Source organism: Mugil cephalus, chromosome 12, assembly GCF_022458985.1.
Source record: "Mugil cephalus isolate CIBA_MC_2020 chromosome 12, CIBA_Mcephalus_1.1, whole genome shotgun sequence".
NCBI lineage: Eukaryota > Metazoa > Chordata > Actinopteri > Mugiliformes > Mugilidae > Mugil > Mugil cephalus.
In genome coordinates, this window is record NC_061781.1 from 7,749,288 (window position 1) to 7,772,198 (window position 22,911).

General features: G+C 41.7%; 1 protein-coding gene across 4 annotated transcripts in view; it reads right to left on the reverse strand.

Moving 5' to 3' along the window:
* pard3bb (par-3 family cell polarity regulator beta b) overlaps positions 1-22,911 on the reverse strand; it is a 208,916-nt gene that overhangs the window by 154,303 nt on the left and 31,702 nt on the right. For 3 of the 4 annotated variants that reach the window (XM_047600652.1, XM_047600653.1, XM_047600651.1), the window contains exons 3-4: positions 9,699-9,852; positions 3,559-3,653 (exon numbers count right to left, since the gene is read on the reverse strand). In XM_047600652.1, coding sequence (XP_047456608.1) covers positions 3,559-3,653; positions 9,699-9,852 — 249 coding nt within the window. Of the gene's footprint in view, positions 1-3,558; positions 3,654-9,698; positions 9,853-11,026; positions 11,160-22,911 lie in introns of those variants that run through there. The other variant, XM_047600654.1, reaches the window with a different exon arrangement.

Sequence of the window (22,911 nt, forward strand, 5' to 3'; positions counted from 1 at the left end):
AAAAAGTAAAGGAAACAATGGAGCTAGCATTAACTGCAATTAAAAAGAGGTTACATATACACCAATCAGCCACAACATTACAACCAATGCCAGGAAAAGTGAATAAGATTAACCATGTTGTGACAATGCAAAGTTTTCCTTTCAAACATTTGGACCTGGTATTTGTGTGGATGTTACTTTGACACGTACCACCCACCTAGACCAGACCAGACCAGACACCCCCTTTCTATAGCAATGACACTGCTTGATGGCAGCAGTACTAACAACAATCTGTTACCAGACACCACAGGACACCCTCAGAAGGCAAATGTCCATCCTGTTTTGGAGGAAGAAGGGAGACAGATCTTCACAATATGTTAGGAGGGTGGTCATAATGTTATGTCTAATCGGTGTGCGCATGTTATTGCAACCCTATATAAACAGCCAGATGCGCACAGTCTGGCCAGGCCTACCGCGTAACTGACACCCAGTCATATTTCATATTGACAGCCGCAAATGTGACAGGGTGCAGTGAAAACAGAGCTGAGATGTAAGGGCTGGAACTTGAGCTCAGAACAAAGCACCCCGCGTTCCTAAGCCTCAACTTACATTTCACTTTGAACAATAAATAGATTATCTTTTCTTCATGAAGCCGTAACTTAGATATTCAAACTAACTGCAGGTCCATTTGCGGTTTACAGCAAAAGTCCTCTGTGCATACAGCATGATCAGATCAAATCAAATCATCATCAACAACTAATACAGCCTCCTGTTGTTAAACGTAGCAGGGGCGACTACCAACAAACATTTTAGGTCGTCCTCAGCAACAATAAGCTGGGAGACTGACCACCTCTGAGAACCAATCACGTTCCTCAAAGGAAATGAACCTTACAAACAGGTTCTTCTAGGGGGAATACGGTGCGATTAAAAAAGGATGTTTGTCCAGTAAGAAGCCTCAAGGGTTCAATGCTCACTACTCAAGAGTCCAATCAAGCGTGCAGTTTCCTTAACCAGCGAACTTCAGGGATTTTCTACGTCCAACAAACTACGGAGAATATGAAACTGTAACAGCAGCACGAGTAATCAAAACTGCATCTCCGTTTGAAACCGGCACACTCATCATATTTATTTACTATGGTGTTGGATAAAAATGCAGTTGCGTAATTAGCGAAAAGGCGTGTTTTTTTTTATAATTATGTGCATAACTAATAGATGGGGGAACTAGGCTAAGGGAAAAAAGAAGGTATTTATAGTTCCATTTGGACAGAAAGACATACTTAATAAACTGTGATGTTATCAAAATATGCAAATGGAGAACGGAAAGTAAACTTTTGAAGATGGAGCAGCTCATTCTCCGCTCAGAGTCTATCTATACATTTATATCACTGACAATTAAAATGTTTGTATGCGCTTTTGTCCTTTCACTAAAGTAATGCGCCTCACACTCGCCATCGTCCCTTGTGGATGTTATGTTAAATCACGCTATGTTAGCATAGCAGGGAATTTATAAGCAATGCATTTATTTATCTTGGAGTTCATTTATTTATCTTGGATAAGATGTTATGTTGCGTCCTCTTACTCGCGCTGAGATGGGTCGTGGCGTAAGCATGTTCATTTAGACTCTCAACAGAGCATAAATATGTGTGTAGACACAGAGTGTAGACGGTTTAAGATTAACTTCTAAAGAGAAAGAACAGACAAAATGGATCCAAAGGCCAAACATCAGGCTCTAAGCGGACACGAAGGCCGAGAATGGAAGAGAACACTTTCATTTTACACACTTTGAGGGACCAAATCATTTTAGTAAAATGATATGAGATGTACAAAAGTCTTCACATGGGAGAAAACAAAGCTTGAACATTTTGTAGTTATTTTACATCAAAAATGTTAAAAATGAAAGCGGTTGAAAATTGAGATCAACAGATCAAGAAAGAGGGAGGAGAAGGCGGAGAAAGAGGGGGAGGAAGGAGCAGATGAGGCGAAAGGAGAAAGGAGCGCGCCCTATGCCCTTTGGAGAAAGAGACGGAAAATATGAAAAGAGAGGGGGTGAACCTCGAGTCATCCGTCTTAGTTAATGGAGCCTGATGTGACAAAGTGTGTCTGGACTGGAAAGGACATGAAGACACTTAAGGAGCCGTTCACCCCGAGCACTTAAACACATGTACCTACCGCACACATGCACATAAACACCGCTGACACATGTCGGCAAAATAAAAAATGAACGCACACCCATAGAAAGAAATTTGCTTTCCCAGAATACATGTTGATATTTGCTTCCTTTTGTGCAGGTTCGCTGATGTGAACGCGTAAACTATTTTCTGCTTTTGCTTTTGCAGGCACTGCGCATGTCAAACGAGAGCAGCACAGTTTAATGAATAAATCAGAGCACTGTTCACAGGACATGTAATTACAATACTCTGCATGCTCGTATCAATAAAAACATGAGAGCACAGCGCGTACGCACATCATACTCCGTGTTTGAGGGTTTCCTACAAATATAAACAAGCATGATATTTTAGAAAAAGAAAATTGCAGAGCAACATTTCTAGATTGGATTTAGGTTGAACACTTGGATGCTTCAAAATTAAATAAACAGCAATCCTCGGGGCAAAATCGGATTATTCTGGCAGCATTAGCATTATACAACATTGCACGAACAACTTGTTATTCTCAGAGAGCAAATTTTGCACTTGTCCCGGGTATGCGGCTAAAAGAAAGGCCACTGGGTCGTTAAAATCAAAGTGTTTATTCCCTCGGGCGTCTTAATGTACTTTGCATATTTAATGGCAATCTACTTATTAGATTACAACTGCACTAGAGGAGAGCTCATGGTGTGCATAATGACTCAACAAAGTAAATCAATATCTTACTAAAACCTAAGAATCTATACAAAAGTTGGTATACGGCTTCATGAGGAAATTGTAATGTGGCCTTTTAGACTCCTTGAAAGAATATGATGTGATTAATGTTAATAAAAAAGCCAGAAGTCATGGAAAAGTATGCGAGAACACATCCTCTGCAGATCTATAAATAACTGATGTCTTAGGAACAAAGACGGGTACATTTGCACAAAACAGACGGCAACATTTAAAGATATAACTAGATTTAGCTGAGTGGAACGACTTAAGTTTCAGACAAACTTACATTTTTTCAACTGCTTAGAACAAGGAGTTTGAATTTTGGACACATTTGATACAGTGTAGTTGTGTCCCCAATGGAAAATGTTCAGGCCCAGGTTGGAATGGAAAACCAGTCACATCGAACAGCACATTTTCTGTACGTATGAGCTCATCTGCACTGTTTTAAGACAAGTGTTAAAAGGTCGGTTGTAACAACCACAGACACTTGTGTGTATTTATATCCACTTGGTTGAGGATTGTTTGTCTCCCTGGTGCGTTCGGACTCTTCCTCTGCTTGTCATCCATCTTTGTTCCAAACCTCGTTCATCTTTAATAATTTTAATGATAATTTCATAACTTTATATATTGCCTACTTTTAACCCTAGCTGTGTTTGTCACACAGGCATCATGTATGTGTGCTTACTTAATCATTTTTTAAGCAGTTGCCTCGGGGTCTTACCATTACAGTGGCGTCTTCGTTGAACGAGGACTCGGCCTCTGTCGTCTGGGGGCTCAGGGCTGAGTCACTGCTGCTTCTCACCAGTAGGGGCGTGTCTATGGAGAGCATGAAGAAAGACACACACAGATAAACAATATGTTTTTTTTTTCCATAAATGTCCCTTAAAGGTTCGGGTGGATATTTAATATGTGACACAAATATCTACAGCGGCACAAAAGTGAGATTAGGAAGAGATTCACCTGTGTGTGTTTATATAGTGCGACTGTACATGCTGGATAGCTGTTGAAAATGTTTAAAGATGACAGGCAGTCTGTAAACAAACCATTTTTTTCCCTCATTCCTATGTTTGAACAAGGCCTCTGCAGAAGGAGTCTAAAAACTAACCATCAACCACAACTAGAAAACACAGGAAGAAAAATACAAGACAATAATTGTGTGACAAATCTCCCAATTCTAAAAAGCATTACTTCATGACTTTTTTTTTTTGCCACTCTGCGCTCTTCCCTCTGCTCTGATAGCCTATCTCTCTGTCAGCCCAACGGAACACTGTGTGACTAGCTCTGATCACAGCGCAAATTGAACAAGAGATATGACAGAGGGGGGAAATATGGTGAGAGCAGAGAACGCCTGCACATCTACACACAAACTCCTCAGCCAGTTCCTCTAATAAACGCGCACACGCGCGCACACACACTCGCGCAAATGTGACTGTCTTAAAATTGCTAATGCTATTTTGATGGAGTCACAGTTCAGCAAAACTCACGTCTAATAATATTTCTTTAGTTGACAGGATACAGAGCCTAAGCTACTTATGCCGCGCGACACAAAGGGGTCTGTCTGCATTTCTTCACGAGTGTCAAAGCAGGATGAGAGCGGAGACAAACATTTTTATGTTGTTAGGTTGCCAAAATGAATTTTTCACTCCGTCTCTGCAGCATTCCCGTGAAATCCACCCTACACGAGACGAACCGCCGTTTCCAAAAAGTTTTAAAAACCCCCAGCACCCACGCACTGATATTTGAAATTGACGGTATGACGAGTCGACAGTGGACCTAGTTTTCCTGGTGTGTCCAGCATCGCTGGCGCCAGTTGGACCCTTGTCACCAGCTTTTCAGACGGTTCGGCAGGTTGAATTGGTGGAACTGGTCTGCCTCTGTTACCTGCAGTTCTTTGATTTCAGAGGATTTTCTCTAGAGTGAACCTGAGAAAAAGAAGACTAGAAGATAAAATCCAGAGAAAGACGTATCGGTATTCAGCATCGAATGACATCTACGCGTTTTCCCTCACACTTGTTTTAATCAACCAAACTCTCCGTGTCTGCTGAATTGTGTATTCAGCAGACATGAGTAAATCTCAGTCCTGGAGATGTGGGCATGCGCTCCTAGACAGGTCTGCGAGGAAAAGATCTGGAAATGTGTGAGCGTGAGAAGGTAATGTATGACCCTTTCCCTACATATCCCATCACTGGTGTTCATGCATCCAAATGGCCAATAAGTGGCTGATTTTGCAGATTTGTGTGTGCGAGTAGCTAAAATATGATAGTGTCTCCTTCTTTTGCATCTCATCACCCCTCTGCATAAAATCATCATTTAACAGAAATTGATAAATGAAACACACCACATTATTGCCTGTACTGCTGCTGCTGCTGCTGCTGCTGCTGCTGAGGCTGGTGCTGGGAGGAATAGTGAAATTGAGGGGGAAGGCAACACGGCGAAAAGCTAAGCAAATAAATAAGATTTATAAGCGGAGGTATTACTACAATCTGCGTGGCACAACCTCAAAACTACCATCCCCGCTCACAGGGACCATCAATCCATATATATACATTAAGAACCCTGTCATGTTAGAGTCTATAGTTCAGCTGGGAATAGGATGGCAAAAGGTGGTGGTAGGAGTGGAGAGGACTCCACGCGGCTGGACTGCTCAGACGACACGCCAAATGATATTTGTAGGGTCACGTATTGATCGTCACAAAATGGACCCTCGGTGCTCTTAAGACGGGCAGATGTAATATGGATTACATCAAACCTCTAATCAATTCATCTCTTCTAAGAAAGGCAATGAAATAGGGACGAACGGACGGAGGACAAAAGAGGGAAAAATGAGAGGCGGTCGAAGGAGGCCGAAAAAGAAAATAAAAGGCCTGACGATGTAAAGGGTACAATAGGAATGTTATTATGAGACGCCACACTAAAAAAAAAAAATGTAAAGAAGATAACAGAACAAAGACAAAAATGTTTTTTGAGATTACAATACACCAATAAATATGAAGGAATTTTATTTTTACTATTAATAGTCACTACCTTTACTCACAGCACGGCATGGGAATGTGCGTCGCCTTGAATCTTTGTCACTTACTCATAAGTGATTTGATCTTTTACTATAAAATCTTAACTTTACTTAACGATGTTTAGAAATGAATCATTAGCACATTGTTGTAGAAGAGTTAATAAAACCACAAACATTTCTAATAAGAGCAACAGTGGCTCCATTAGAGTCTGGTAATCTGGTGTGACAGCATGAACAATGTGAATTCTGCTAAAAACGGATTTAACCATCAAGTTTAGAACGTCGACTATTATGTGATCAAGATCAAGTCAACGTCGACTAGTCGCAGGCGATGTCAGACATACAGACACAGTAGAAAGTAATGCTTTGCAACAATGAGATCCAAACTAATCTGAGAACAGGCTGATCATGCGCTACATACTGTGCTCTGCATATATGTGTACTCTAGCGTACTCCACGTACTGCAGCTACATGTCTAATACTTTTGACAATAAATTGTTGATTTTCAGTCTCATTCTCTCTGTTACTGCAGGGCATTTGGAGAAGCTGTTTGCACGGGCACTCTGCCACCGTTAGCGGATGCCTTTCAGAGTGTGTTTTGCAGTAGTATTTTAGTTGCATTTTAGGACTGACTTACATATTTTGCATGTCACGGTAGTATGGGCTTCATTTTAGGTAAAGTACTTCCACACACATGAATGAACCGCTGCTAGTTTGCTGCAGTGTTTAGGGATGGGCACCGAGAACCGGTCCTTTAGAAGAACCAGTTCCAACTGGTTCAATTCATTGAATTAACCTTCGTCCTTGTCGATTCCCCTTATTGATTAATCTTTACATTGAAGCACATCATTCACACCACGTGACACTCACGTGCTGACAAGGAAGACTAAACGGTCCACCGTGTGTCTTCACTTCACCAGAAGGGACTGGAAAAGCAAAACGTCATTTCTAGCAAGGGCGGAAACGGCAACGACATGCTGAGGAATTTGTCAACGACGGACGGTATTAAATACAGAGAGTGCCATGTGTTTGACAATCTCTGGTCAACAAGTGAAGCTATCGCTAAGTCTCAGCAGAGCAGCACTAGCAAGGATCCAGGGACTAATTTCCTATTTGTTTACTTACACAAGCTCTTATCTCTTGTTTAGAAACGCAATAAAATCGCCATTGTTTACACGGAACCACAAACGTCTTCTTTTTTCTAAACCAAAAATTCACAGGAGGAATCGATAAAGAATTGGATCGATAAGCACAATCGATAATGACATCGGTATCAATAAAATGTTACCAATGCCCCTCCCCAGTAGGGACCCACTGGGTTTATCACCTGTCTTCTCGGAGGCGTCCATGTTGTTATTGTGACATGATCAGTGGCTGGTCAACATGATGCTTAAAGCGTCGTGGTATAGAAGTGAAGTCGACAAACAGACCAGTCCACTAGCCTGTACACCCCTATTATCTATACATGTACCTTTTCTCCTGACATTTCACAGAGTCTTCTGCAAAGAGCACCTATTTTGGACACTGATTATCACAAAGCTAATGTACATATAAATCGAGTACGTGGCTCTTGACATTTCTGCATACCTTTCACTGTGCTAAAGTCCAGGGGAGACGTGAAGAAAGCTGCACGGATCGCGGCAATTGTGCCACTCAAAAAACCACTACAATCAGTGGTTTTTGACTCTAATGGGAAGGCTTTCTGCTGCTGATTATGTTTCCTAGTTAAATCATTTCAGCACTTTGCTTCTTGATTTTAAGCAGTGGTGCTCATCAACATCGCTTTACCGCTGTTTATGGGTGCCTCGTGTCACTGAATGAAACATAATGTCACTATTAACTATCAAGTACAACAATGGTCCGGGAAAAGACAGACAGCGAGCACAAAGGAAAGATAGATAAAAGGCTACGCAAGTCTCTTCAGAAAATGGAGGTGAGCAACACAAAGAACAGTGGCGTGGATACAAAGACGAGACGGAGCAACACAATCAGGACAAAAGGGAGCGAGAGAGAGAGAGAGATACGGAGAAGAAGCCGTTAAAGACAGTGAGAGGAAGACGAGCGTTTGGACTGAGACGCAAAAAACATTAGACAGCGACAGATGCCTAACTTTGACCTTCTAACACAGACCATGATAGTCTCCAGAGCTCCGTTACCTCTAATCTCCTCTGACAGACACACATTACCTCTAATCTCCTCTGACAGAAGACCATACTGAAACAATCTAAACTTCCTGCCTTAACTGTGTCTGTATCATACAGTAAAGCTCCTGCACCATCATATAATATCATAATAGCTAAAATGTCAGTTCTGTTATTAGTGGTAGAAGCAGAACTAGCAGGACAGATGCAACATGTGTTTTTTTTATTGCGGATGCTACAATTCCCACTATAACACTGAACCACTCCATATAGCGTCCATGGTTCAACACCTGCATGTGCGTTTCAGTAACTTTTGGCTATGACTAGTTTCCCTGCACCATGTCTGTGCATCCACAGTCTGGGACCGGACAATCCTGGTGTCATGTATCACACGTTACTTGGACACGGCCAGTTTCTGTGTTGAGTGTAATGGTGACTGCATGCACACATTGTTTTACATGTGTCACCTAGACAATAGAAAACATGAATGTACGCTTGTGGCGCCATCACCCAGTCATGTCACCATGTGGAAGCAAGACACTTGACCATGAAAACGGTCGATCTACATTACAGAACGCTAAACTCACGCATTATTTCAGATCTGAGATAATCCTGGACCTCTATGTAACAACACGAAGTGGCTAAAGCTCAGAGTTGGACCTCGCAGGCAACAGGGTTTCCTTACAGTGGCTGTTAACTACATGTCAGATAGGGACATAAGGTAAATGTAATAGTATGGTGAAAGTAAATGTGTGGAAGTTGGAGGGGACAAACACATACACAAATGAGGCACAACATTATGGCCACCTTCCTAATAGTGTGTAGGTCTCCATTGTTCCTCCAAAACAGCTGTGACTCATCAGAGAATGGACATGAGTCTTCTGAGGGTGTCCTGTGGTGTCAGGTAACAGGATGTGGTTAGTGGGGGTCTTCGGGTCCTCTGGGTTGAGGACACTGATCAGATACTCGATCAGTTTGCGATCTAGTGAATTTGGAGGCCAGGTTTTTTTGAGTTATTCCTAAAGCGTTTTTGTGTGTGTGTGTTTTTTGTGTCACTGATATGGGGTGGGGGTCTGTACCTAATAATCCATTATGAAACGCAAATTATGTTTTCTTTCCTTCTTCTTAATTTAATATGTTTACCTATCTTTCCAAAATGGTGTTGTGGGACTTCTACATTGCATGTTTTTATGTTTAACATCAGCTCTGACACTGACCTACAGGTTACAAGCAGAAAGTAATGGAGCTTTTTCCTTTGCCAAGTCAGTAGGGTCCTTTGAAACACAATTTAGATAATGTCACGCCAAACTTATGGATTACAAAGCTACAGCCTGTTCGACAGATGGGGAAATACTAAGAGTTTTTAGCCTCTGAGGCCCAGAACAGTCAGACAAGGAGCTCAAAAACAGACTGGTTGTTAGGGAACAAGTTCAAAACTCTTTAAAGGGCTGTAAAAACTATGGATGGAACAATGGAGGAGTCTATGGAAGACATTTAGAACACAAAAAGGTGAGCAACACCTTCCTGGGTAATGTAGTTTAAGTGCTATTATGAATCAAAATGAGAGTGGACAGCTGCTTCAGAACTGCAGGTGCGACGAGTAAAGTAACAGTCACCAGAGACTAAAATTTAGAAGTGGCTGTGTTCTGCGTACCAGCCCAACTAAATCACTGTCAACATATAAACAATAAAAAAACAAAAACGACTCACTGGACTTGAGGGCTGAGGAATTGACTTCAATCTCTCCTCCTGTGATTGGCTGGAAAACAGAGAGCTCAGCTTGGAAGAGGTCAGGGCTGGGGGCCATGCTGGTGTTAGCCACACCCCTCTGCTGGGCTTCCTGCTCCTCATACACCGCCATGAGCTACAACAAAAAAAAACACACACACACACAATAAAGATGTTTTTTTATTTATTTATAGATTTTTTTTCCCATCTAATCCTACTTTTTCATCTATTATGAAAGCAGTATTTATGAAAGCAGTCTGCAGCTGTTGGACGATTTGTGGATAACATGGAGTCACAGTCTCTCCAAGTTTTCACACTGAGAGCCAGTGTGATAATTGCTGTAATTCAGTTGCATTACACAAAGCAAAAGACAATTCTGAAGTATGAAATCGCTAAAACTCATAGGGCTTAAAGTAAAAAAAAAAAAAAAAAAGTCCGGAGGGGGTGTTCAAGCTTATTAATTTGAGGAATTATTCAATTAGCAATTTAACCATTTCATTCAGTTTCAAATTATACAAAAACAACCGCAGATCACATTCTAACTCTAAACTGCAAAATGTATTATTTTTACTATTTGTTTTACTAAGTGTTTTGTTTGCAGTTAGGACACATTCTCCTTGCTTCATAAATTTACTCTCCATCTTTCCAACCAGTGACGGTGGCTTCAATGACAAAACGCTGGCTTAGATGATGCCTTCACGGAAACTCAAAAATTCTATATTCACAGTCGGGAATTTCAGGCTTCTGATATCAGGTTAAGTTTAGTTTATTGTCACTGTTTGCTGAACATTAAAATGTGTGTAGCAGTGATTTCTGAATTTGACAAGTCAGAGTCTTGAATGCAGCATCAGCTGCAGCCGGATCTCGTCCAAGCTTTCCAAGACCCACCCCCACCCCCCATCCTACTTCTGATTGGCTAGTGATGTTAGTTTAGAGAGGGAATGCTGCGTTACTGTCATTCCATTGGTAGACGAACTCAACTGACTGATCCAACATGACAATATCCTTCATCAAAAAAAATTCGAAATGTTTTTTTTTTTTTAATCATCATCACACGCCGGAGATCCGGCACATTGCCAGAATACTTGTAACCCATAACTCAAGTGAAATTTCTGACAAGAAGACAAGCACAAACCACTGTGTCTGTTCAGCTTTGATGACAATCTGCAGCCGTCAACAGGTGTGAAGGTGATACCTGACAAACATCCTGTACGTAAACACGACAGCGGTCGCACTTCTTCAAGTAATCAAAAAGAACTGAAAACCGTGTTTTGTTTAGTGCATGTGCATGCACGCAAGTAATACGTTACCTTGTGTATGAGGACCCTATAGAGGACATCCAAGGAGCCCAGCATCACTGTGACAAGAGTGTGTCCCTACTGATAACCAAACCAATCCATTCGTGTCCTTTTAGCGTGTGTGCGATACTCTGCTAGCTCTAACTCTGTTATATAGTGGAATCCAGGTCCATTGAGTATTGCACTGAGTCTGCGTTTAGCCTAACATAGCACAGAGCTTGTCAACACAGTGTTCTAGGGGCCTCCAGGCAGAAGCTGAATAGACCTGTGTGAGTGTGTCTGTACGGTGTGAGTGTGCGTGTCATGTCTATAGTGTCCAAGAGTAAAGAAAGGGGACTTTGCCAGCAAAGCCAGAGGCTTCCTGCCTCACTGGAACCTACAAGTGTGCATCATACTCTCTCTCTCTCTCTATCACATGCATCATGAGTGACTGTACTAGCGTTAGTCGATTGTCTCTTCTGCACAAGAAGGCAAAAAGCAAATAAGCCAGCGCAGAAAACGTAATTCTCCAACACAAAGCTACCTACGGCAACCGTTTATGCTAAAAGCTCAGGCAGGCGCTACGAGGCGGAATTCCAGCAACGCTAAACTTTTCAAGGTGAACACAATAAAACTGATTTTGAAAGCCAACCCTTTACTTTCTTTTTTGATTATTTAGGAAAGGGACAATGTACAATCAGCAGCCAGTTCATTAGGTATACCTGTTCAACTGCTCGTTACTGCAAATACCTAATCAGCCAATCACATGGCAACATGGCAACAACTCAAGAAATACAGGCATGTAGATAAGAACATTGAAGTTCGGAATACGGAAGAAGGGTGATTTAAGTGAATTTGGTTTGACTATTTCTGAAACTTCTGATCTACTGGGATTTCCATACACAACCATCTCCGGGGCAATTTCTCTAAGCAAAAATGTCCCATTACTGCCAGAGTTTTGGAAGAGAATACCCAGTCTGGTTCCAGCTGACTGAATGGGAATAGTATCGAAAATAACCATGTGTCTTGTAATGGTCACGATATGCAGTAGAGCATCTGTGAATGCAAAACATGCTCAAACCTTGAAAAGGTACAAAAGTTGAAGACCTCATAAGACCAGGCACCACAAGTGCTCACCAAAACTAGTCTAAAGATTGGGAACAATGTTTCCTGATCTGCTGCAACATTCAGACGGGAGGGTTACAATTTGGCACAAACAACATGAACGTATGCATTCATTCATGGTTGGGGCCGGTAGTGATGATGTAATGATGTGGGGGATGTGTATTTTCTGAGCACACTTTGGAACTAGTACCCTAGAGCCAATACAGTATCATTTAAATGCCACAGCCTGATTGAGAATTGCCAGTGACCATGTCCATCACTCTAAGAACACAGTGTTCCCATCTATTGATGGCTCCTTCCTGTATGTCACAAAGCTGAAACATCTTCAAACTGGTGTCTTGACGACAACATTGAGCACGCTTTACTAAAACGTCCTCTGCAGTCAACAAATCTCAATCCGACGGAACGTCCTTGTGATGTGTTGGAACAGGAGACTCAAGCATCAATGCTGTCATGTCAATATGGACCAACTCTCTAAGAAACGCTTTGACGAATCTATGCCATGAATAATTAAAGCAGCTCTCGAGACAAAAGGAGTCCCACCTGGCACTAACCTGGTGCATCTAATGAACTGGCCGTGAATGTATATAAAGACAGATATAGATATGCTTTTTTTTTTTCCAGCCTAACCTCAACAAGAGGAGAGCAGAATAGTATTGAGTTACACAATATCACACCTTATTCGCCATCTTCCCATCCATATCTCACCAGCTATTCAGCCCAACCGAGGGCTTCTCAGTCTCTCACACATTCATGTTCTGTCACACGCCCCACTTCCATCTGTCTAACACAGATTTCTCTCATTGTCTTGCTCCATCGATCCTCTTATAACAGGACTCATCTGACTACTTTCAGCTCTCTCTCCATCGTGCTACTTGTTTATCATTTTCCCTCTTCCTCCAGCCCTTCTTGCTTCATCCCCTACCAACTCTTCTGTCTGCTCTTTATTTACACCACTCTGTCATGTTCATACAAAACATTGTTTTACTAATGTCACTACAGTGCTTTTTATTTCATAATGATTATTCCATCATCTTTTCGGTCAAGATGTTACAAGTCTTCTGGCAGCTATTTTCAAAGATGACAATTAAGATAATGAACATGAAGAAGAAGAAGAAAAAGAAAATACAGGGGTGGAGATAATGTTTTTAGGGTCACCACAGATATGTGTTTTTAAGAGTTCACATTCTTAACCAGTTTCCGTAAATCTGTCTCTTAGAGAGACTAGAACAAGACTAATAGCTTCCAGACAGAAACACACACAGAGGGGTGGCTGAGATTCTTAAAAAAGAACATCTGAAAGAATGGCTGCGAGGAAAATGTGTCGACAAATTCAACGGAGCCTTCCCAAGCCTCTTTAAAAGCAGAGGTGAAAAGGAGGGAAGACAAGCAGACGAGACACGGGAGGACTTTGCCTCTGTTCTGTTCGACAGGGGGACTCAAAGACCTGCCAAACAAAATGACACCGCAGCCCGAGCGTGCCAGGGAGAGAGGGGGTGAGAGAGATGGAGAGGTGAGGCTGCACAGAGTGAAGAAAAAAAAAAAAATGTGGGAGAGTGGGCACGTAGAACATGAGAGGCAGAAACTGAGAGAGAATTATAATGATAATAATGAGGGAGACTGACAGATGTGCTGTACTGTAAAAACCTTTGGGGTGTCAGGGAGTAAGAGCAAAAAGCAAACCCGAAGCTTGAGGCTGTCTGAGAGTGACACTGTGTCAAGAGCTAGTGCAGTGATGTGCCCATTTTCAGCTAAATGAAAAGTTACATGCTGCAAACTCTCTCTGTTCCTCTGACTCCAGCCAGGCACTTGCCTGAGACATTGTCTTCAGCTGTTTACTTTGCAGCGCATAGAAAGCCCAGCTGCAGACTTCCTAGGCAGCACGTACGTTTCACCTTTTATCGATAAATGCTTGAATTTGCTCACTAGTGAACATAAGCTTCTAAAGCCCAGATATTGTATGTTCTCATAAACCAGACCCAACTCAAAACTAGTGGACTCATGTCTCATTGAAAGTTCACGAAACACTTCCAGACGCAGCAGACAGCTCCCGTTTTTAGCATCTGAATGCTAAGTTAATTATCACCACCACTGCGCGTCTCCATCATGTTGTTATATATAACATTTAACCTTTCCATGAGCTATCCTGTCAACAACCTCCGAGACGCTTGTGAAATTCTGTTCAGGCTGTTTTTTTTTTCTTTTTTTTCTTGTAAGTCAGCATTCTGTCAAAACACGTGTTTTACTTTCATCGCGTTGCTGACACGCTCTCACAGAAATGCCTTTATCCATCTGTGAGCGTGAATTGTTGATCTCGAAAATGCTACCCGAGCAAGAAATATGGTTTTAATATTGTTTTTATTTGGGAAGACTACGGCACAGATGATTTGAGCGTGTGGTTTGTTCGAGGGAAAACTGTTCTGTGCCCAGAGCCCTTGCGCTCATTACAGAGCACTAGTACGGCTGTGAAAATGAATGCGTTAACGCCGATTAATCCATTATCATGGATCCGATTAAAATCTCATTAAAATGTTAACGCAATTAACCCGTCTGCTGCGCATGATGACTCGACTGAACGTCTCTGGCTATGCATTTCGGGCAGTTTGTCCAAGCGGAGTTACCGTCGCGCGTGAACAAATGGGTAGTTGATTCAGTAGTAAAAGGCAAAAAAGCAGCTGAAGAAGACACTAAACAGCAGGTTGGTCTTCTCCATGGGAAATTTGAGTACAGAGGGGGAAAAAAATGTGTATTGTGTACACTCTGCAGTTTTCTTTTCACCAAAGCACTTCCAGCTCACCACATTAACGCGCACTTCAAACGAAGCAAACCACAAACCAAGGCAGACAAAGACAAGCTGGCAACGCTGCCTTGCAATCATCTCTCCACACCTACAATCACTGTCCCATGTCAGCTGCAGGCAACATCTTGAATAAGAAGCGGTCGGCTCTCCTCAAGGACGATGTCAACGAGTTAGTGAATGAATCGCGATTAATATAGATTAAAATGAATGAAATTTAATTGTGACTGATCAAAATTAATCCACAGCAACACTGTGACTAATCTGACAACACAAATTTTTAGTTCTCGGCAACAGAATAATTTAGCTCGGCTTAAATCTTTAGTTCAGCTTGATTTGCCGATGGCCGGCCATTTTCCTGTGGCCATCAGTGAACATCTGTGAACATATTACACGCACGGGTCAGACTCCTGTGGTCGCTTTAGAGATGATTCAGCTCGTGGAATATATGGCGGAGCGATGGCGAGAGAAAGGAGAAAGAGAAGGGTCTCCTTGTTGAGAACAATCAAATATATGAATATTTTCATGATGAAATTATTGAAGAATGAATAAAATGTAGTTCAGCTGATCAACATCCCGTCCACAATTAAGGAAAGGCCAGCTCTGCACAATGGTTTTTATAGCTCTTCTGAGCACCCTAACCTCCCGGCTATTTTTAGGTCTTTATTGTGTCCTCACTGCAACTTTTCTGACCCAGACACGGGTAATGCGATTTCACTAATAGTACTCTTAAGTTGGTCTGATGTGTCCGTGCATTAAGGTTCTCTCCTCTCACCATGTTTATCAATACAGTGTGTGTGGTCAAGACAAGGTTAACAAAGGATAAGTGGACTCCATTATGAGATGTATCTGTGTGTGTGTGTGTGTGGGAAAATGAGCTTTGGGCTGCTTGACCTGAGAGCTCGGTTCAGTCAAAGGCCTGACACCACAGTCAAACACTTCATTCTAGGAAACGAGTGCAACGACGTAAACACTCACTCAAAATCACCTGTTTTTAATCTTCTACCAGGCATAATAGCTCTCTTTTCTACTAACACACACAATATTATTAAATAAATAAATCATTTTAAATGTCAAAAAATCTGTCTTGTAGGATCTTGCAGCCATGTTCAGACGCTTCTCAGATGAACTATAGCAACTTTGAAAAGGAGGGAGAACTGGTAAACAATAAGAACTTGTCCTGCCTTTCAGAGAACAAGTCTTTCTTTGACAGCAATGTTTTTTCATTTAAAGAAAAATATGCCAAACAGTTTGTGAGAAATATGTGCTCTTGACAAATTATCGTCACTGAGAGAATCACATGACTTCCAAAGGTTGTTTGATGTCTAATTCAACACCACTGGTCAGTACCAAACTCCTCCTTCCCTCCATGCACCATAATCAGTTTTGACAGTAAAAACATGAACTACTGTTTACAGCCCAAACAAAGAAATGAATAGCTTAAGCTTGGATATTCATTTCTAATATATTAATGTCCATCAGTGTTAATAAAAGGGGTGCTGACAACCCAAGGTACTCAACAACATTTTATACTGTCACAGTGCAGGATACCATGTTCTATGTAAAGGCAAAACACAATTAAATAGAGGAAGAAGGCAAGAATTATGGTCTAAATAATGGCCCAATTTGTCCCATCACACAGATGCTACAAAGCTGGAGACTGAAGGAGACAGTGTTTCCCATGAATCTCATAGTCTGTGTCAGCCCACCGCGTTCTAAATTGCCCCGTCACAGTTTCATAACTAAAAATTAAAATATTTTTACACTTCTCATAACGCCGTGAAATATCGTGTCCTGCTCTCTCTCTCTCTCTCTCTTTCACAAACTTTCTTTCTCTTTTCACAAACACACTGACAACAGTGTCTTTGTGAAAAGCCCCTCCTCTCTTCTCATAAACACCGAGAATCAAAACACGATCACGCGCAGGAGGAAGGCTTGTTGTTGTTGTTGGCTGCTCCTCAGAGAGGAGACGGCCGGCTGAATTCCTGACTCACAGACACCTCTGAGCAAATTTGTCTAAACTGATGTTTCCCTGTCAACTCTACAGAGTTAGCCCATGTGCAGCCACCTCACAAAGAAGTTAGCAGCAAGCATGAAAGAAGCCTAGCTGGTAAAGCTAACTATAAGTGAACATCAGAATACTTATTAGTGGCTGCACACACACACACACATGTCACACTTTTATCTGCTTCGGTCAGTCTCTTTGACAATGGGAGGAGTTTGGACATTTATCTTAGATTAGACTCAACTTTATTGTGATTCCCCATATACAGGTACAGAGCACCGAAATGCAGCATGTAGCATAAATAGTGTGATATATAAGCGGTACAGTACAGGTTGTTTTCACAGCAATATTTACAGATGGAAACATATCTGTGTATTTACAGATGGCAACCTATGTAAGCAGACTACAAACAGGAACTGGAACATAATTTATACCACAGGAAGTGATAAATCAAAATCACTTTTCTTCCCGATTTCTTGGCAAACTCACTAATAAAAAGTAATATCACTGAAACATAAATGTTATGTGACATACAATTTGCATGTTATTACGTAGACAGCTCAGCATCGTATCGCGCAGAGGAGAGGGGATGAAGGGTTGCAGAGATTGTTGCTTATGCTAAAATGAAAAGCATTTGAAAGTAGATTAATAGCAGTGGCATCAGAGCACAAGCATATGCACTTACTGTACATTACCTTACACGTTACATGTTTTCTTTTCTTTTTTTAATCGGGTCACTCGTGGCCTAATTGATTAGTTTAGTATGGATCAATGCATTGCTACAATCAGCAGAACGCTGGAGCATTGACACAGCTCAAAGTCTCCCTACATGCACTCTCTCTCGCACACACACTGAAAACAATCTTTAAATATGCTATCTGTACACCACCCAGCTTTGATTTCCACTCACAACCACTTACCGTTAAAAAAAAATAAAGGAAATCTATCATGTTCAAGTGTGTATGTGTGTGTGCATCTTATACAATCAGCAATATCCTTAGCAATGGCCACTACATCACTTTGGCATATATATATAATGTAAGTCAACAGAGCTATTATATGTGGCAATGTACAATTTTTGAATACTCAGGACATGCTGCCTTATACTCATCACTTTATCAACTCGTTTACATACTTGAGCCTTTTTTGTGTTTTTCGGAGAAATAAGAAAAGCACCAAAATAACTATTTTCTATTTTGCTCCCTGCGAATATGCTAATTGACTTGACGACTGTGCCATTTCATTTTTTTAATAGCGCTTTTTCATTAAAAGAGCTGCTATTAATGATCCAAATACAGCAATGAATGGAGGATAATAAATGTATCTTCCAGGTCCAAAATCACAGAGCTCTTATTTAGACGCAGACGTTTCTCATAAGAAAGAAACCAAGTCTGATCACTCAGCGACACACAAAACACACACACACGCACACACAATAACAGAGGACAGACTGACAGCACCACCTAGCTCTGCACAACAGCAACTGCATCTAAAGAGAGCGACGCACTCCCCAACCTCCACCCACGCGCACACACTTCTGTCCTTTACGTCCTGTCATAGCGTGTTTCCTATCTCAACAGAAGAATTACGCTTATTTGTCTGTACAGCTTTGTGCCTGTCTCAGCTCAAAGACGTGGAAACTGTGTGGAAGAGAAATGGCTGCATGCCAGAGGTTGTGTATCTAGAACGTCGGATACTTAAGCCTTTGAAAATGAATCGAGCTTTCAGTCCCTGGTGCAGCTCTGTGCATGTGTCCTGAAGCAGACATGTACAGAATAGCACCCTGGTCCCCCACCATGACACAAAGAAGATGAGGTGCTATTGTAGCAACCAAAGGACACTTGGACAGACGAGAAGGCGCCCTCTTCTAGCAGCTAGGATGAGGAATAATACTGTTCAAGCCTACCATGGGTCTGTGTGATGACCATAAAAAATAATTGTGCAGATCACAAAGAGAATTTGAATGAACCCCGAGGCAGATCAGCTCTTCTTTACTAGGCTATGTACAAGTTAGCCTTTTCGTCTTTCATCAGCAGATATTCCTGCTTAGCCCTGTTTTCCCCTCTGGCTTCACTTTCCCGTCGTTTCCCTCCCACATCTTGCCTTTGCTCTTCTCCGGTTCCTTCTCTTTTCTTTATTATTTTTGCTTCCTCCCATATACCCTGCCTGCTTTTGCTTCTTTTTCCTCACTCCTTCTCCGCAGCTTCTCTGTATTTCTTCTCTCTTCAAGCTGAGCCTCTCTCCCCTGTCTGAGTTTTAGTGGTTCCTTACAAATCAGCTGATGTAAATCATCATGTTCCAGCACTTTGCTCTATTGGATACACCCACACAGCAACAAAGAGCTTATTGATTAACACATGAATCTGATACACCCGCGCTTACTCTGTCAAACTCGATGCTCTGTTTGAGACAACTAGTTTATTATTTCAGATTTTTTTTTTGTCTCCCATGTCCCTTGATGTATTCTCTCATGCTACTATTTAACTATTTTAAGTACGGAGAGCGAAAGAACAGGTCAGAAACATGTGCAAGAGGATATACATATAGTAATTTATAGAAGGGACAATCCGTGACGAGGGCAGGACCAGAGAATATTAAATTAATGCTCTTCATTTTACTCCCCAGGAAAGCGGCCATGGCAGTGGGATAATGTCCTTTGAGGTATTCATAATGAGGAATTAATGGACAACTTGGAGGTCAGAACCGTCCAACTGAGCTGGCAATGGTCCAATTATGGACCAAAAAAACATTCATGCATTTCACATGCTCTGAAATCAAAGTTTTACACAGGAATTAACTGAGTTTTGCTGCTGACAAAATGAACTTATAATGAAACTAATCTGTTGCCCTGATCCCACGGGATTTTAATGCAATGGAAACAATGCTCATTATTCGAGTAAATAGGTGTTCCAATCACTTCCATGGCCACAGGTGTATAAAATCTAGGCATGCTTCTACAAACATTTGTGAACGAATGGGTCACTCTAAGGAGCTCAGTGAATTCCAGTTGTGAAATGTCCTCACTACTAAATATTCCACAGTCAACTGTGAGTGGTATTATAATAAAGTGGAAGTGACTGGAAAGTGATTGGGAACGACAGCAACTCAAACACGAAGTGGCAGGTCACGTAAAATGAGTGTGGTCAGTGGATTCTGAGGCGCATAGTGCGCAGAGGTCACCAACGTTTTGCATAGTCAGTCACTACAGACCTCCAAACTTCATGTGGCCTTCAGATTAGCTCAAGAACAGTATGATGAGAGCTGCATGGAATGGGTTTCGATGACCATACATCACCAAGTGCAATGCAAAGAGTCAGATGCAGTGGTGGTGCACGCCGCCACTGGACTCTAGAGCAGTGGACACGTTCTCTAGAATTACCAATCACTCTTCTCCATCTGCCAATCTGATGGACCAATCTGGGTTTGGAGGTTGCCAGGGGAACGGTACTGGTCTGACTGCATTGTGCCAAGTGTGAAGATCGGTGGAGGGGCGGTTATGGTGTGGGGTTGTTTTTCAGGAGATGAACTTGGCCTCTTAGTTTCAGTGACAGGAACCCTGAATGCTTCAGCATACCAAGAGATTTTGGACAAGCCTTGCTCCCAACTTTGTGGGAACAGTTTGGGGACGACCCCTCCCTGTTCCAACATGACTGTGTACCAGTGCACAAACCAAGGTCCATAAGTGAGTATGGTGTGGAAGAACTTGACTGGCCTTCAGGGATTCCTGACCTCCCTGAATGGGATGTCACTTAAGTTCATATGCATGTAAAAGCAGGTGAGCGAATACTTTTGGCAATAATGTGTATATACAAAACTAATGGCAAATCTCTTTCATAGCCAGCAAATATATTTCAAAACTGAAAAATCTCTTAATAAAACAAATTGGAATCAAACTGATTCAGAAAATCCTTGTTGCTATAGTACAGTTTCACTGAGAAGTGTCCTTTGTCAGGGACTAATAGACACACTGCAGCCTGTCTACATACTCATCCCAACCATGATATAAAAAAAGCATTACATACACATACACTGCGCACAAACTGACAGGGACCGAAATGTCTACACACACACACGAGCACACACATCTGAGTATGACCTCTCTTCTCCAATCGATATATATTGCAGTGGTAATCGATAATTAGGATGGTGCTGTCTCTGTATGGAGAATATGGATGAATGAAATTCTCCTGCTCAGCAGTTTAAAGTCTGTGCATGTGTAGGTCTCAGAGCATGTGTGCGCTCACCCTCTATTGATCTCCAGTCACCTTACCTCTCAGCAGAGAATGAGAAATGCAGACAAAACAGACAGAGAGAAAAAGATGAATGGGGACAAAAATACTGTGAAGAATGAGAGACACAGACATAAAGACGTAGAGAGTGGGGTCGTCGACATACAGTACCAACTGTTAGATGCAGACAGCAGATAGCCAGAACAAAAATACCGGAAAGGCATTCTACAGATGTATTGTTAGAGACACACAAAGGAGAGAGATTTAAACCATCAAAACTATAGCGACTTCCATCGGCAGCGGCAGTACAAATATTCAGTGACTTTGTGAACTTCAGACAGGCAGAACTTCGGTGTCTGTCACAAAGCCAAAATATAATGACAACTTCTGTTTCCGCAGTTTTGCAGATGGCGCGTGTGCTTGTCTGCATCCGAATTTGCACGGGCCCGCGTGATCGTTTGTGCCCCGACATATATGCATTTATGCTGGTAAGCAATATCTGTGTGTGAGCATGAGTGTCCGTGTGTGTGTGTGTGTGTTAACCATCTACCACCATCTCCCTGAGGCTGTGTGTAGACCACACTTGGCCATATGGAACGGCATTATGGAGAGACACAGTGGCACAGATGGACACATTCTGTGCAAGCCATATTCTCAATGATCTACCAGTAGCAGTCTACATGACAGCAGTCGCAAACCAGAAGAGCCTATTAACCAGAGAAAAACGCACGAAACATTCTGAACACAAGGAAGTAAATAAGTTATTGCATATTAAATATGAGACACTGTCTGATAAAGATTTCATGAAGGTTACTCTAAACATTAATTGGTGTTTGCAAGAGGTGACGAAGTCTGAGGCAACTTAAAGCTGACATCTGATAAGGGGGATGACTGCGCGTTTCAGCAGTTCCCTCGTTACAGTTCATATCATGCCTGAGGTGTTTTTAATACTTAATCTTCCCTCTTTGATATAGATATGCTGGTCAAGTTTTCTGGCCCCAATCCGAACTAGAGTCATTTCGGTTGGGTTGTGAGTCTGCGGGGAGCGCACAAACCCCAGGAGAGAAGTTAACTCACAGAATTAACGTCAGTCAGCCATCTGTCAGCAGCTCTTTGTGATTCTGACAGGTGAAAGCAGCGGTCAGGGTTGGCTAAAAATGAGAGACTGCTCCCTCAACTGAGATAAGTGAGTCATAATTGTTTGAGCTGAGCAAATCTGTGTATTTTTGCCCATTGAAGTGTCAGATCTCTCTCACTGATTTGCAGTTTATTATGCAGTGAAATGTTTGCACTGTGGGATTTAGCTCTGAATAAAATAGAGTCGAACTGGAAAAAAGAATGACATTAGTTTAGGGTTAATAAAATATCCCGCATTAACCCCAATGCAGATTCTTGACATTGAATTTGGGCATCTCGGAAAAGCCTTCGCACTAACAAGACTATCATTAAGATGAATCAATGTCTAATCAAAAACTCATCATTGTTGCTTTAAAATACCAACTCAGGTCACAAAGGTGCATTGTTTTTAATGCACATTTCCAAAAAAAGAGAGGGTAGGGCTGAAAGTGAATGTCCCTTTTGTAATATGTAACATGTAATATGATCCAATATTTAAAGTATCTCACATTGATTGAAACTGTTTTGTTATTGGTAAAAACTGTGGTAAATTTTGATTTTAGAAAACCAGGAAACAACTGAATCAAAAATGGAGTAACAGCAAAGAGTGTGACTGGACGTTCCAGTGTTCTGTGTATGAACTGGT